General features: G+C 44.4%; 1 protein-coding gene across 1 annotated transcript in view; it reads left to right on the top strand.

Annotated features, from left to right (window-relative positions):
• The window catches only part of LOC148481518 (pregnancy-specific glycoprotein 22-like), a 607,768-nt gene that overhangs the window by 574,391 nt on the left and 18,593 nt on the right, over positions 1–14,784 (top strand). Inside the window, exon 3 of the mRNA XM_088453301.1 lies at positions 1,262–1,618. Coding sequence (XP_088309427.1) covers positions 1,262–1,618 — 357 coding nt within the window. The remainder of the gene's footprint in view (positions 1–1,261; positions 1,619–14,784) is intronic.

The raw sequence follows: 14,784 nt of genomic DNA, 5'->3' as shown, positions 1-14,784 counted from the left end.
CTGACATGGAGGCAAATTATGTCAGTACATTCCCATAGACACGGGCATAAGAGGGCCTTGCAAAAGGAAATGTGGACAAAATAAGAATCTGCTCCCCCACAACGATTCTAATTAAAATTCTTCAATAGATGACCACACAAATATAATAACACATCTTACTATATGCTGACACCCTAGCCCCCCCACTGACATTAATATGTCTCTTCTCTGCCACACTGACATTACTAGATCTCCCCCTACCACATTAACATTACCAGATCCCCCACACACACATAAACATTCACATTAATAGATTCCACCACCCACAAACACGCACACACACACACATTCCCCTCACCTCACCTCTCCTGCAGCACTGACACTGACCACAACAGATATAAAGGAGATTTTTTTGGCTCAGCCTCTGAATTGTGAAACACTCACACACAACTCCTCGGGCTCAGACAGCTCAGCATCAGCTCCTCCTCCATGTGTCCTCCTCGGGCTCAGACAGCTCAGCATCAGCTCCTCCTCCATGTGTTCTCCTCGGGCTCAGACAGCTCAGCATCAGCTCCTCCTCCATGTGTTCTCCTCGGGCTCAGACAGCTCAGCATCAGCTCCTCCTCCATGTGTCCTCCTCGGGCTCAGACAGCTCAGCATCAGCTCCTCCTCCATGTGTTCTCCTCGGGCTCAGACAGCTCAGTATCAGCTCCTCCTCCATGTGTCCTCCTCGGGCTCAGACAGCTCAGCATCAGCTCCTCCTCCATGTGTCCTCCTCGGGCTCAGACAGCTCAGCATCAGCTCCTCCTCCATGTGTACTCCTCGGGCTCAGACAGCTCAGCATCAGCTCCTCCTCCATGTGTCCTCCTTGGGCTCAGACAGCTCAGCATCAGCTCCTCCTCCATGTGTCCTCCTCGGGCTCAGACAGCTCAGCATCAGCTCCTCCTCCATGTGTCCTCCTCGGGAATGGCTGGGCAGAGAATGCTGGGAGCATCAGTCTCTCCAAGCAGTCTGTGTGAACTTTGGCTGGTTAGTCAGCTGCTCTGTGCAGGGGTGGACCCAGGAGGGATCTCTCTGTAATAAACGGACTCCCTGACCCTGCGTCTACATCTGGACTTGCGCATGCGCAGTCCGGACTTTCTGCAGCGCTGTGAGGAATGCGGGGGATTACATCTAGTTTGCGGGGTAGCGGGAGCTCCCACCTCAATTCGGGAAGCTCCCGCGGAATTTGGGAGGGTAGGCAAGCATTCTATTACCTGATATATGTTTGTTTCTCTTTCAGCTCTCCTCAGTCTGTGGATGGATTTGACCAGTGGGATGATTAATATTCAGCTGATCCCTCAGTATCCAGTGATCCAGGAATCTGTCACCCTGAGTGTTACTGAGATCACTGGGAGTATTGTGTCTGTCACTTGGTATAAAGGACTAAACACCAGTGCTGGGGATCAAATCCTCACATATATTCCTGGTGTTACTCCCTCACTAATTCCTTGGCCTCAGTACTTCCCTCGGGCCAGGCCTTTACCTAATGGCTCATTACTGATCTCAGATCTCCATATAACAGACAGCGGTGATTACACAGTGCAGATACAGACAGAGAAACCACAAGAACAAGCCTCTGTGACCCTGACTGTCTATGGTGAGTAACGTGTAGTCACTGTGCCAGGCAGATGTGTGATGAATAATCAGAGCCGTAACTAGACTTTTTGGTGCCCTGTGCCAGAAAGAGCATTGGTGCCCCCCTCATTTTTCAAAGGGACATAATGCACCCAAAAAAGGGCCATGGCTTCATGGGGAAGGGCAAGGGAAGAGATAGGAAAGGCCAGGAGATGCTGGGGATGAAATAAGAGGAAGCTACAAGCAAGAATGATAATAAACAGAAATTTGACAGGCCCAAACAGCGCCCCTTGACCTGTGGTGCCCTGTGCGATGGCACCGGCCACACTACCCTAGCTACGGCCCTGTGAATAATGATTGGTACCTTCTATGTGTGCGGCTGCTGGGTACAGTGGTAGCTCCAGCTCTGGATATGTTTATATTACATCAGCCCTTACTACTAGGCTGGAAATCATAGAGTGGGACAAGCAGGCCCAGATTAACAATTCGGCAGATGGGGCTACAGCCCCAGGCTTCCACATAAAACTAGGCCAATCATAATGACAGCATGATGATCAGTCACCCAGCTGGCCACATGGTCATCCATAAATCAGAAGTAATAAAATTGTGTTTGTATTTTCCTCACAAAATTATGCAATTTTTCTGCTTACATGTATTTAGGGAGAAATTGGGGCTGATAGTGAAGGAATGTACACTCCTACATGTTACTGGCCACACCCACAAAGCACTGGCCACACCTCCTCCACTTTATGGGGTCTATTTACTAAGCTTTGGAGAGAGATAAAGTGGATGGAGATAAAGTACCAGCCAATCAGCTCCTAACTGCCATTTTTCAAACACAGCCTGTGACATGGCAATTAGGAGCTGATTGCCTGGTACTTTATCTCCATCCAAGGCTTAGTAAATAGACCCCCTAAGACTCAACTGCCACTCTTTGACCATCTGAAAGGTTGGGATGCAATCTCGGTCTGACAATGATGGGTCTTTCTCCTCATTGGTGAGAGACACTCTCGGCCTCATACAAAATTTTACTTACATCTGTTCTGTTAGTGTAAAATATGCTTTCTGTATTGTAAATGCACTCCAAAATATACATACATATACAACTATATCACCTCTAAAGTCCGTATGACTGGAGAGGTGAAACAGGTTCAGGGGTAAATGCAGAAATATGACAGTGGGGATATTTATATTTATATATATATATATATATATATATATAAACACACAAAGAAATGCCCTTAACCTGCGCTCAGCTTTATTAGTATATAATAAATGGATACAAAACTTCTAAAACAATCCCCCTGTTAGGCTAGAACACAATATTTTATAGAGTAGTATAGAAGATGTGCCCCAAAGAAAACAAATAACGAATTGTTCACTTCAATTAAATATATAAAAAAAGTCCAATATAAAATAAGCTCGTAATCCAATTTGCAGTATTATAAATTCTTAGAAGAGATGGATCCTACGGCCGACTTGTGCACTTTATGTATACTAAAAACTTCAGTGTGGCTTTTCTCCCATACAATTGGATTTTCTTAATATGAAGAAAAACTCCTTATCTTCTTAAGGAGATAAATATCTAAAAATAAACCCTTGCACCAAGAATACACCCAAAGAAGGCCCAAAGGCCACCATTAATATAAAAATATTTATTATACATAAAATCTTTTTCAATCAACAGTATACAGCCAGATAGAATTCAGAGTTGTATTGATATAAAATAATATCACACCTCAATATGTATAACGCCCTTATATAGGGTAGATAGCACACACCCTTATATATACATAAATATATATATGGAGATGGAAAATTGCAGCACCAAAAGAGGTAGAAACTCTTACACTGATTTATAAAAAAAAAGGTTTTTTTCCATAATTGTATAATTGTATACACAAATTAATGTATAGAGGCCCTGATTCAGAGCCGGACGCTCTGAAAGAGCACTCGCTCTAAATCAGGGCGTTTTTTTTTGTGTGACCACCCACAGCTATAGCGAGCGGCCAGGATGATGGTCACGATGGTCAAGACCATCGTGACCATCGGGCTTGCGATGAGACCCTTGTGGTAGGGTGTCGTGGCCGCAAGCCCCAGAGAGATTTCGGCTCTAACAGAGCCGGAATCTATCCACTAACATCACTCGTGATGTCAGTGGGGCCGCCCCCAAATGGCAGGCGTTCACATGGGAACGCCTCCGTTTGGGCAGCCACCCCCCCGGTCCGCCCACCAAAGGGGGCGAGCTGTCACTTAACATCGACAGCTCGCCCCCTTTGTTGCGAGACCCTGATTGACGGATTTCCCGTCGCTAGCCGGGTCTCGCGCATGCGGACAACGGAGCCGGCCACCATCGACCCGGTTGCGAGTGCTCAGTGCTTGCGACCGGATCTGAATCAGGCCCAGAGACCAATGGGAAAGAAAACCTGTATAGATGGTGAGCTACCTGTATACAGCACTCCCCAGCAATATAGGTGTCGGCTCAATCAGAAGTGCAACACTGGAGATCTGTTGCTGACGGAAACATACAATAATTAAATCTGCATTTGAGCACCCAATGTCTTGTATATCTTATGTGTATACAAAAAGGAATATTCAATTCCATGTAATAAGGTAATTATTTCAAAGTGCAATATGTGCTAATGTGCAAAAAATTTGATAAAACTCTAATAATCTTTGGTATTTTGTGTATTCGAAAATTATAGTACATTCATACCATAGAGTGCATCATGCAAAAAAAGTAGTACATAATAGACTTTTCTTAATGCTTTTAAAGTGCACCATGTTTATGTATACATCAGTAAATGCAACAATATACCCTTAAACAATGATCTAAAACAATATCTAAACAATAAACAATATCTAAAACTGATAAAAATAATTGTTTATATCAGTGCATTGTGCAAAATAGGTGCATACTAGAATTCCACAGCACCTATCATTTTGTGCAGCAATACTATCACCTATTAATATATATAAATATGCAAAAAATGGATACACAATTACTTTGAGCTAAAAGAGCAATTTAATAAGACAATATCTAGACATAAGAGGTGGAGTAGACAATAAGTCAACATGCATTGCACATTTTTTTTAACCACTTGCCTGGCACGGTCGTATCAGATACGACCATACCAGACTGGGCTTTCCCTGACTTGGTCGTATCTGATCTGATACAACCAGTCAGAAATGCCCTGTGGGTGGGTGGCTGTTGGAGGAGAATGTTCCTGCAGCCACCAGCCCCAGAGGGACCTCCACGGTCCCTCTGCAACTACATTTTCTAATCGTTTCTGCTGATCACTGCTGGGCACAGTGATCAGCCAGCCCGGCGCCTGCCCCCCTCTATGCACACACCCGGTGCTGCTCCTGGCAGATGCCGGGTTAGTGAACTAAATGGAGCCTCTGCTCCTATGTAAGCCCCGTGCAGCCTCTGCCTGCTCCCTCCCAGCCACTCGCTCCCCTCTTCACTGATCAGCTCGGCGCTGCTCCTTGCAGATGCTGGGCGGTTGCTATGAAAGGAGCCTGTGCTCCTGTGGTAATGAATATATAGCCGCTGGCCCCCTGATTAGACCTGGCGCTGCTCCACGCAGACGCCGGGTTATAAGACTGAATGGAGCCTGTGCTCCTGTGTAACCCCAGCGTGGCTACTCGCAGATGCTGGGGTAATGAACACATACACAGCTGCTGCCCCCCCTGGTTTAGACCTGGCGCTGCTCCTCACAGATGCCAGGTTATTACAATGAATGAAGCCTGTGCTCCTGTGTAACCATGATGCTGCACTGCCGGGGAAATTCAGTGACTGGAAACTCTGGGCCTGATTCAGACCCGCTCGCGAGTGCTGAGCGCTCGCAAGCGGGTCAATGTTGGCCCAGTGCGCAGGCGCACGAGGGAGCCGGGTCAGTCGTGCGCATGCGCGAGACCCGGATAGCGACGGCCAAGCCATCGCTCTGGGTCTCGCTACAAAGGGGGCGTGCTGTCGATGGTGAGAGACAGCACGCCCCCTTTGGTGGGCGTGGCTGCCCAGACGGAGGCGTTCCCATGGGAACGCCTACCATCTGGGGCCGGCCTCACTGACATCACAAGTGATGTCAGTGGGAGTGCTCTCGGCTCTGATAGAGCCAAAAGCACTCCAGGGCTTACGGCAATGAGACCCTACCACAAGGGTCTCATCGCAAGCCCGATGGTCGCAATGGTCTTGACCATCGCGACCATCCTTTTGGCCACTCGCATAAGCTGTGGGTGGTCACCCACAGCTATGCGAGCAGCCAGGAGGCCACTCTAAAAAAGAGAAGGACGGCCATTGGCAGGTTACAGTGATTTGGAACTCATACTTTATCCCCGATCCATCCCTTCTGCCCTGCTTACAGAATATTTGGTGCTCTTGAAGTGTGCTGCTCATTCCTGACCGACACAGATCATATGCTGGCCCCTGAAGTGTGTACTGCTCATCCTTGACCCACACAGATCATACTGTATGATGGCCCCTGAAGTATGCCCAATTCATACCTACACACACTTCTCCTCCTTCTTCTCTTCCAAACAACAGGGGTAGGCAATCCTAAGGATTGTTCACTCCTACCTCTCCATCTCTTCCCAGCAAAAGGGGTGGACAAACCTATGAGGATTATTCACCTCATGATATTGGAGACATATTGTTGTGAGTCCTGTGATAGTGTAGCTGAGGAGAGAGAGAGATAGACATCAGTGATTGAGATAAGGATACAATTGTTAGATATTACAGTGACTGACACAATTATAAAAAAGTTATAAAAACTGTGATCATCAAAGTACGGTGAAAACCATTATCCATGTATCATCTACAATAAGAGTGCAGCGATGTCCACCAGTGATATAGATTCTGATTCTGGAAGTGACATGTATTCCAGTGATGAAGAATAACTACTTTTTGATGCCACTCATGAAGAGCAAGATCAAGAGGAGGGGCGCCAATTTTGCGCTCTATACGCGCAAAACTGTGGTCCAGCGCCACCACAATTTCCCTTCATGGGTGAACACCAAGTGACAATAGAAAGTGGAATTCTGGGATATTTCAAATTGTTTTTTGACCTACACTTGGTCGAATTGATTACTGTGGAAACAAATCGGTATGCTGAACGGTGCAACACCACGCCAGTTTTCAAGAAGCAATGATTGGGTCCCAACAAGGGCTGCAGAAATACTGGTATTCTTATCTCTGCTAGTGCTGCAAGGCTTGATACAAAAACCTCTGCTGGAGTGGTACTGGTCTAAAAGGAATGCCCTGGCGACACCATTTTCTGCATCAATAATGTCCCACAGATGGTTTATCTTACTGAAAAAATTCCTACATTTTGTAGATAATCAGGCTGAAGAAAAAGCCCATCCCAACCCCAAACACCAGAAAATATGGCTTGTTTAGTCCTACTTGTCCAAGAGGTTTTCTGAACTACTGACCCCAGAACGAGACTGTCAGGACTTTAACTATTTCAGTACATAAAGACAAACTACACTTGCCGAAAGTTCCACTGTGGTCGTTGGAGGATCTATCCTTGTTACTGGCATTCATCACATCCAGTGCACAGAGTGTTAAAGTGATCATCTGTTTCTTAGGTGTGGTCAGGTTGTTGGATTCCTTGATTGCTTATTATTCCAAACCTGATTCTATTTGGGTCACATGTTCTGAACTTCCTATGGATCACAGACCTCTAGTATAAACCCCTGTTACTAACTATGCCTCATATGCCTCAACTATGTCTGTGCAACGTTACTTTCAGGTCTTCATTGGACTCTGCCAGATCCCCGCTGTGCCTGGTGTATGCTGTGGACCTCGCTACATTCCTGCTTGTGTTCCGGTTCAAGTTCTGATACATGTTATCAGCTGCACTACAGAGCTCAGCATTGCCATTGTTTTTCCGTTGTTATCCTGCTCTATTACTGCTATTCCATTCTACGCTACACTATTTGGTTTACTTGTTATTATTGACTCATACGGACACTGGGGTTACTTCTTCTACAGTTGTCAACTGCACTGTTACAGTCTATCCTACCAGGACTGCATTATGCCTCAGGGCTCAACCCCACTCCGGACCTTCATTACGCCGCAGGGCTCAACCCTGCTCCGGACCTTCATCCTACCGCAGGGCTCAACCCTGCTCCAGGCCTTCATCACATCGCAGGACTCAACCATGTTCCGGACCCTCATCACATCTCAGGGCTCAACCCTGTTCCGGACCCTCATCACATCTCAGCGCTCAACCAAGTTCCGGACCCTCATCACGTCTCAGGGCTCAACCGCATTCCGGACCCTCATCACGTCTCAGGGCTCAACCCTGTTCCGGATCCTCATTACGTCTCAGGGCTTAACCTCATTCCGGATCTATTTACATCTCAGGGATCAACATTGTTCCGGACCTCCGTCACGCTACAGGGCTCAACCCTGTTATTGACCTCCATTCTATCCTGAGGCCCTAGCCTTGTGTTGAACTCGGGGTTCCACCCCACACCAGTTCAATGTGTACTTTGAACTTTGTTTCTCACAGGGGCATTCCCCTGCACCTGTTAGTGCATGTCATGAACTTTGTGTTATTTAGATTTAATGTGGAACTTTGCCATACAGTTTTTGTTCTTGAATTCTTGTTCTTCTATTTACTTTTATTTCGTGTCAGTGATATTTCATGAAAAAGTCATTCCTAAAACCACCTCAGTTTATATTTCCTAGTAAGCCTGACTCTTCCCAGGAGCCTCAAGTGTCTGTAGCTGTGACAGAGACATCTCCATTGATGAAAGTCTACTGCTGTACAAAGGCAGACTGGGGTGGAAGCAGTATATTCCAAGTTAAATATCCAGATTTGGAATAAAAATGTACATGCTGTGTGAAGCAAAATCAGGATACATTTGGCACCAGCATTATATATACAGGCAAAGGGACTATAGTGGACACATAATACCAAGGTTTACCATTATCTGTGCAAATAGTAATGAGTCTATTGAAACCCTTACTCAATAAGGGATATTGCTTCACAACAGACAATTTTTATACATCCCCTCTATTGGCCGATATATTGCTGACCTATCGGACTGACACCTATGGGACCCTGAGAATGACCTGAAAAGATGCCCCTGAAGCACTGAAGAAGAAAAAACTGCAAAAAGGAGATATTGTAGGCATTCAACGGGGAAAAGTGTGTGTGATGAGGTGGAGAGATAAAAAAAAGATGTCTGTATCTTATCTACAGTCCACAACATAGAACTTGTAGAAACTGAAAAATCCTACACAACCAAAATCAAACCACAGGCTGTTATTGATTATAATTTGACAATGGGTGGGGTAGACCGTGCAGACCAGCACATTACTAATTATCCCATAAGCCGTAAAAGGGGTAAGACATTTTATATCAAAATATTTACCCACCTATTAGACCAAGCAATTTGGAATGCTTACATCCTGTTTAAAAAAAATGGAGGTGGTAAAACCCACCTACAATTTAGACTGGAGCTAATAGAGAATCACCACACAGCAGAGACCTGCACAACAAAACGTGGCCGGCCACCACCTAGCCCAAACCGCTTACAGCTAACAGAGAGGCACTTCCCAGAGTATGTCCCTACTACAGAAAAAGACAATGCAGCCAGAAAATGTGCTGTTTGCTGCTCTAAGAGAGATGAAAGTGGCAAAAAAAATATGCAAAGAGACACGGTTCTACTGCATAGAGTGCGACGTTGGACTTTGTGCTGTGCCTTGTTTCAAAGTCTTTCATACTGAAAAAAATGTCTAAATGTTCCATTACACTGAAAATTACTGTTAAATGAGTTTTATATAAGTCTTAAATAGTTTAAAAGTGTTTAAAATTCAAGTTCATGAATTTAAAAAAAAATAGCTATTTTATGGTATACTATGTTTCAAAATAGAAAAAAAAACAGAAAAAAAAAAGATTTTCTTTAATAAAATTGTGTTGAATAAGTTTTAACTAGATGTTCTTGACCTAATTCAATCATAAAAAACCCGACAATTTCGGAGCTGTTTTTGGGAAAAGAATTTGCCCGTTAAGTGGTTAAAAAAATAAATTAATTAATAATATACTGTACATAACACATCACATGAAGTATATAAAAATGAGTTATCAGGTAAAACAATGGTAAGTTCATGAAAGGTGAGAGAAGTCTCCAACGCGTTTTATCCGGGTAACAGACTTCTTGAAGAAGGAAGCACAGGTACATACAGAAAATAATCAAATGAACATAAAAGATCCCAGCACTCCTCTTGCTTGTCAGTCCACTGCAGTGGCTTGCAGCAACAATCAGCCATGCTCTCGCAGCATAGCTCTTTGTCCCTGGCACTACAGCCACTTAGGCCTACTAATTGGCTGCTTGCCGGCATCAGTGCAAGGAAGACTAGGTGAATGGGGGGTTTAGACTCCTCCTCTGCTGCTGATTTCATGCTGACTCGGTGACATAGAAAACCCGGAATTCCATATTTCCACTTTGAGCTGTGCAGCCCAGAAAACCCGAAGTTCCAAACTGCTGCTGTAGCTGCAGAATATGCTGGTCTTGTTTTCTTCTCCCTTAGGGGTATATTTACTAAAGTGCGGGTTTTTAGAAGTGGAGATATTGCCCATATCAACCAGTCAGATTCTAGCTATTATCTTCTAGAAGCTGCTAGATAAATAGTAAGTAGAATCTGATTGGTTGCTATGGGCAACATCTCCAATTCAAAAAACCCGCACTTTAGTATATATTTCCCTGCTGATCCCACCAGAATGTGGGCAACTCAGGTGAGAGACCACCCCTCTCACCACAATGTAATATAAAAAAAAAATATATACACTGTATATATATATATATATATATATATATATATATTAGGGATGTGCAGGCTCGGATAGGTTCGAGTTTGCACGCCGAGTTCGGATTTTTCCCTCCAAAAAAACGGAACTCAGAACGAGGCAAAACGTCATCTTGCATGCACAAACATCATCATTCCCAGACAAAGTCCAGGAATGATGATGTTTGTCAAAACTTCTCACCCTTTTCAACCAGACACACCAGGGTTATTGCATAGGGCGCATTAGTAGTTGGCGCAAATTGGGACCACGGCGGTACGCCATCAAGGCTGGTTGTTTGTTAATACTTTTAAGAGCTGGATCAGTGGTGATAATGGACCAATGACGTCTGATGGCCTTATTTGTAGTCTTATCAGCCAAATCGTAGGTAGCAGGGTATATCATTCTTGACAGGTTAATATTTGACAAACATCTATTTACTACTGTCGGTGAGTACCCTCGTGCGAGGAATCTGTCACGCATCTCCAACAATTGTATTTCAGACACATCCTGAGATGTATTATTTCTTAGAACACGTAGAAATTGTGATATGGGGAGTGACTCCTACAGGTTGCTTATGTGATGGCAAGATGCATGCAGCAATGTATTACGGTCTGTAGATTTGCGATATAGGGTTGAGCTCACACCTGTACCATGATGTGAAATGGTCACGTCAAGGAAATTTATAGTATATTTATCTAAATTAGTGGTGAAGCGTATGGGGCCATCGATTGCATTGAGGGCAGAAACCATGTTGAAAAATTCAACATCGGTACCCCTCCAAATCAAAAACAGATTGTCAATATACCTTTCATAACAAACAATCTTTGGGCCAAAATGGCCCAAAATATATTTCTTTTCATACTGCTGCATGTACAGATTGGCATACGATGGGGCCAGATTCTACCCCATCGCCATGCCCAACAATTGAATATAATAATCACCACAGTAGAAAAAATTATTAGAACCAAGTACAAGATCACTTAGCTCACATAGGAACTCAATTGGAGGTCCCACATGCGTACCACTACCAAGACTGGTTCTGACCGCCTCAATACCATCCTGGTGTGGTATCACGATATAAAGGGATGATACATCCAAGGTGGCCAACCACATCACATCAGTAAGATAATTCAGTAACAAAATTTTGTCAAGGAAATCAGTTGTATCACGTAAATAACTCTCCTTTGCAACTACACGCGGTTGGAGAAACCCATCAACAAAAATCACTAGGGGCTGAAGCGCAGAGCCCCTAGCAGATATAATTGGACGCCCTGGTGGGTCGACCAATGTCTTGTGTATTTTGGGTAGTAGGTAGATAATCGGGCATATAGGATGTGGAACTGTTAAATAGGCTGCCACACTTTCATCAATCCACCCATTTTGCACTGCCCTACTAACTACCTGATCAACCCTACCTTTGATCTTATACATTGGATTGGTAGCCACCTTGGTCTAAGTATGTGTATCACTCAACTGGCGAAGCACTTCCCGGTCATAGTCGTACCAGTCTTGTTCCACAACGGCCCCACCCTTATCTGCCTGACGTATCACCAGTGACTCATCATGTATCAATCTATGTAATGCTTGTCTCTGTACATAAGTCAAGTTGTCATATCTTTTGGAAACATCGGAGACGGACATATCATGTTCCACTAGTCGTAAAAAAGTCTTGATACTGGCGTTACTTGACTGAGGATCAAACGAGCTGGGATTTTTAAATTTGCTAACGGTGTTCATTTCACTAGAGTTTGAGAAATATTCACGAAGATGTAATTTACGTCCAAATTTATAATGTTCTACAGACCAATTAAATTTATCGTGTTGTACCGTAGGTACAAAAGAAAGACCAAGTGAGAGGACCTCTGTTTCAGCCTGAGTAAGTGATCTACTAGAGAGATTATAAATAGGCTCTAGTTCTTCTGTCGCCCCCTTCCCCATTTTCTTGTATTTACCCCTGAGCCTGCTTGGGTATCGGGGGCCCGTCTGGAACCTAGGCCTTGGCCTCTGCCTAAAAAAACTCCACTAGGAGGACGTTGGTTACTTGATTCACTTTCAGAATTTGATTGGGAAGATGACATATCAAATCTAGCAGGAACCGTATATTTTGGGGTACCACCTGGGCATCTAGAAAAATTATCGCCCCTAAGCCACCGAAAGACTTGGTGGTTAGTATAGTCAGAATTAACAGTAGCTATTTTTTTATGTTTAAACGTAATAAGGTCCCTCTGATAACTGTTAGTCTGTTCTTGCAATTTCACCAACCAACTCTCAGTATTATCAGTGGTCAAGGTATCAAGATGGCTGCTATTAAACAGTCTTATTTCATCTCTGACTTTGGGCAATTCATTCCCCACCTCCTCAATTACATATTCACACACACATGCTTATATATATATATACAGAGAAATATAGCACACATATATACACATACATACATATTTGCACATACACACACACACACACAAAGGTCACTTGTTGAGCATGCAATTACAACAATGGGTACAGATGCAGAACAAGCAGGCCTTTGTGTAGAGTAGTAAAGAAATGTCTGTGCTGCACTGGCTGTAACACTGAAGAAATATCTTTACACTCTGCCCCGATTACTGGACCACAAATGTATATGGAGAACATACCCACTTCTCCCCCTTTTCAACCAGACACACCAGGGTAAGGGAGAGGAATATTTAAATCTCACTGAGGATCTATATAGAAGGAGTGGGATAGCACTGCAATGGGGGTGGTGATAGGCCTTTTTTTTATATATTTTTCTCTCTCTACACACATTAAACACCACCAGTATTTCAATCAACCCCCCTCCCCCCCCCCCCCCCGCATTACAGTGCTGATTCACTCCTTCTATCTATGACAATTAGAGAGGCTGGACACCTCCAAACACAGCTGCACACAACTCCCTCCCCGTGTGTCCCAAACCCACCCCCATGTTTCACTTTGAGCGCACTGTCACAGAACTTCACTTAGGATCTAGTTGGCATTTATTTTCTTATCCTACTGACTCCTGCTTTTAACACCTACACAGCTCCAGTTCTGCGCTCCTCACTGGTCTGTGCGTGAGGCTGCGATGGTACTCGATGTTATAAATGGTTTTGCGGTCTTGCTAAGGATTACGAATGTGTGTAAGGTAAAGTGGCTGTACTTATCACAGCCGTAGGGAGGGTGGTGCGGCTGGTACCTCCGCACAGGGCGGTAGCATCCAAGGTCACAGGCCCGCAACCTGTCCGGCTCCGGAGGTCTGTAGAGAGACCTCCTGCAGTGCTACTTGGCACCCGCAGAGCGACGCCGAAGAAGTTACCCGCCCTCCACCCACCCCCAGGTGGAAATAGGTAAGCACTCAGAAGGAGGAGGGGGTGGAGGGGAATACGAGGGGTGGCAGTGCATCACAGGGCACACTGCCACCCAGATACGGCACTGGTACTTATGTTGTGCTGCGTCGGCATAGCGATCGCAGTGGATTAGCATACTATCGCGTAATCGCTATTGCAATCCGTAATGAAGCAGGCCATTTATCCCTTGCTTTGGAAGGTCCTCTTATAGCAGCATCTGACTCAGACTGCAAAATCCACTCAGATCTTATACTAAGGGGGAAATATACTAAGATTCATATTGGTGTGTGATCTCTAATCACAGCTCTTCATCTGAACATTTTCCACTGTAAATCACAAATTTACTAAAGAGTGTATTTGGCTGGCATTTGATGGTGATACTCACCATGTTCTGGTGTGTGCGACTTCACTTGTATTGACCCATAATCACACATGAATTCACAAATTCCAGTAGCGTGTTTATCAGAAGCAAATATAGATTAGTGAGATCCGTGCATGCTTCTCTGTGTAAAAAAAGCCTTTAAAGTGTTAATTAAAAAAATAATGATGTTGGGTCCCCTCTCCCAAGCATAACAAGTCTAAGGCTCTTTTAAGCCAGCCTTGGTTAAAAAAAAAACAGGGAAAAAAATGTGCAGGGGTCCCCCGTATTTATTGACCCAGCACCGGGCTCTTGGATCTGCCCTCGTCCTAAAAATATGCAGAAAACTTTGAGTAGGGGTCCCGTATTTTTAGAACCAACACCAGGCTCCACTAGTGGGTGGGTAATGCCACAGCCTCCCCTGCATGCCGGTACTTCATAGAACCACAAGTGCACAACATGAGGGGCATTAAGGGCCCGCTGGTACCTGTAGTCTCCATGTAAAAGAAATATAAAAATATTGACAGTATACTGTACACACACTAAATGTTTTATTCTTTTATTATACATGCAGTCACTCATTCACTCACTCGCACTCACACTACATACTGAACTTGTCTCTTGTGTTGGTTCGTCCCCTTGTCCAGTAGCATCCTAGGTGAAGATTAGTCCTCTTAAGTAGCATCCT

This window comes from Taudactylus pleione, unplaced genomic scaffold (genome assembly GCF_031769625.1).
Source record: "Taudactylus pleione unplaced genomic scaffold, aTauple2 ptg000578l, whole genome shotgun sequence".
Lineage (NCBI taxonomy): Eukaryota > Metazoa > Chordata > Amphibia > Anura > Myobatrachidae > Taudactylus > Taudactylus pleione.
This window is presented reverse-complemented; position numbering and strand designations above follow the sequence as displayed.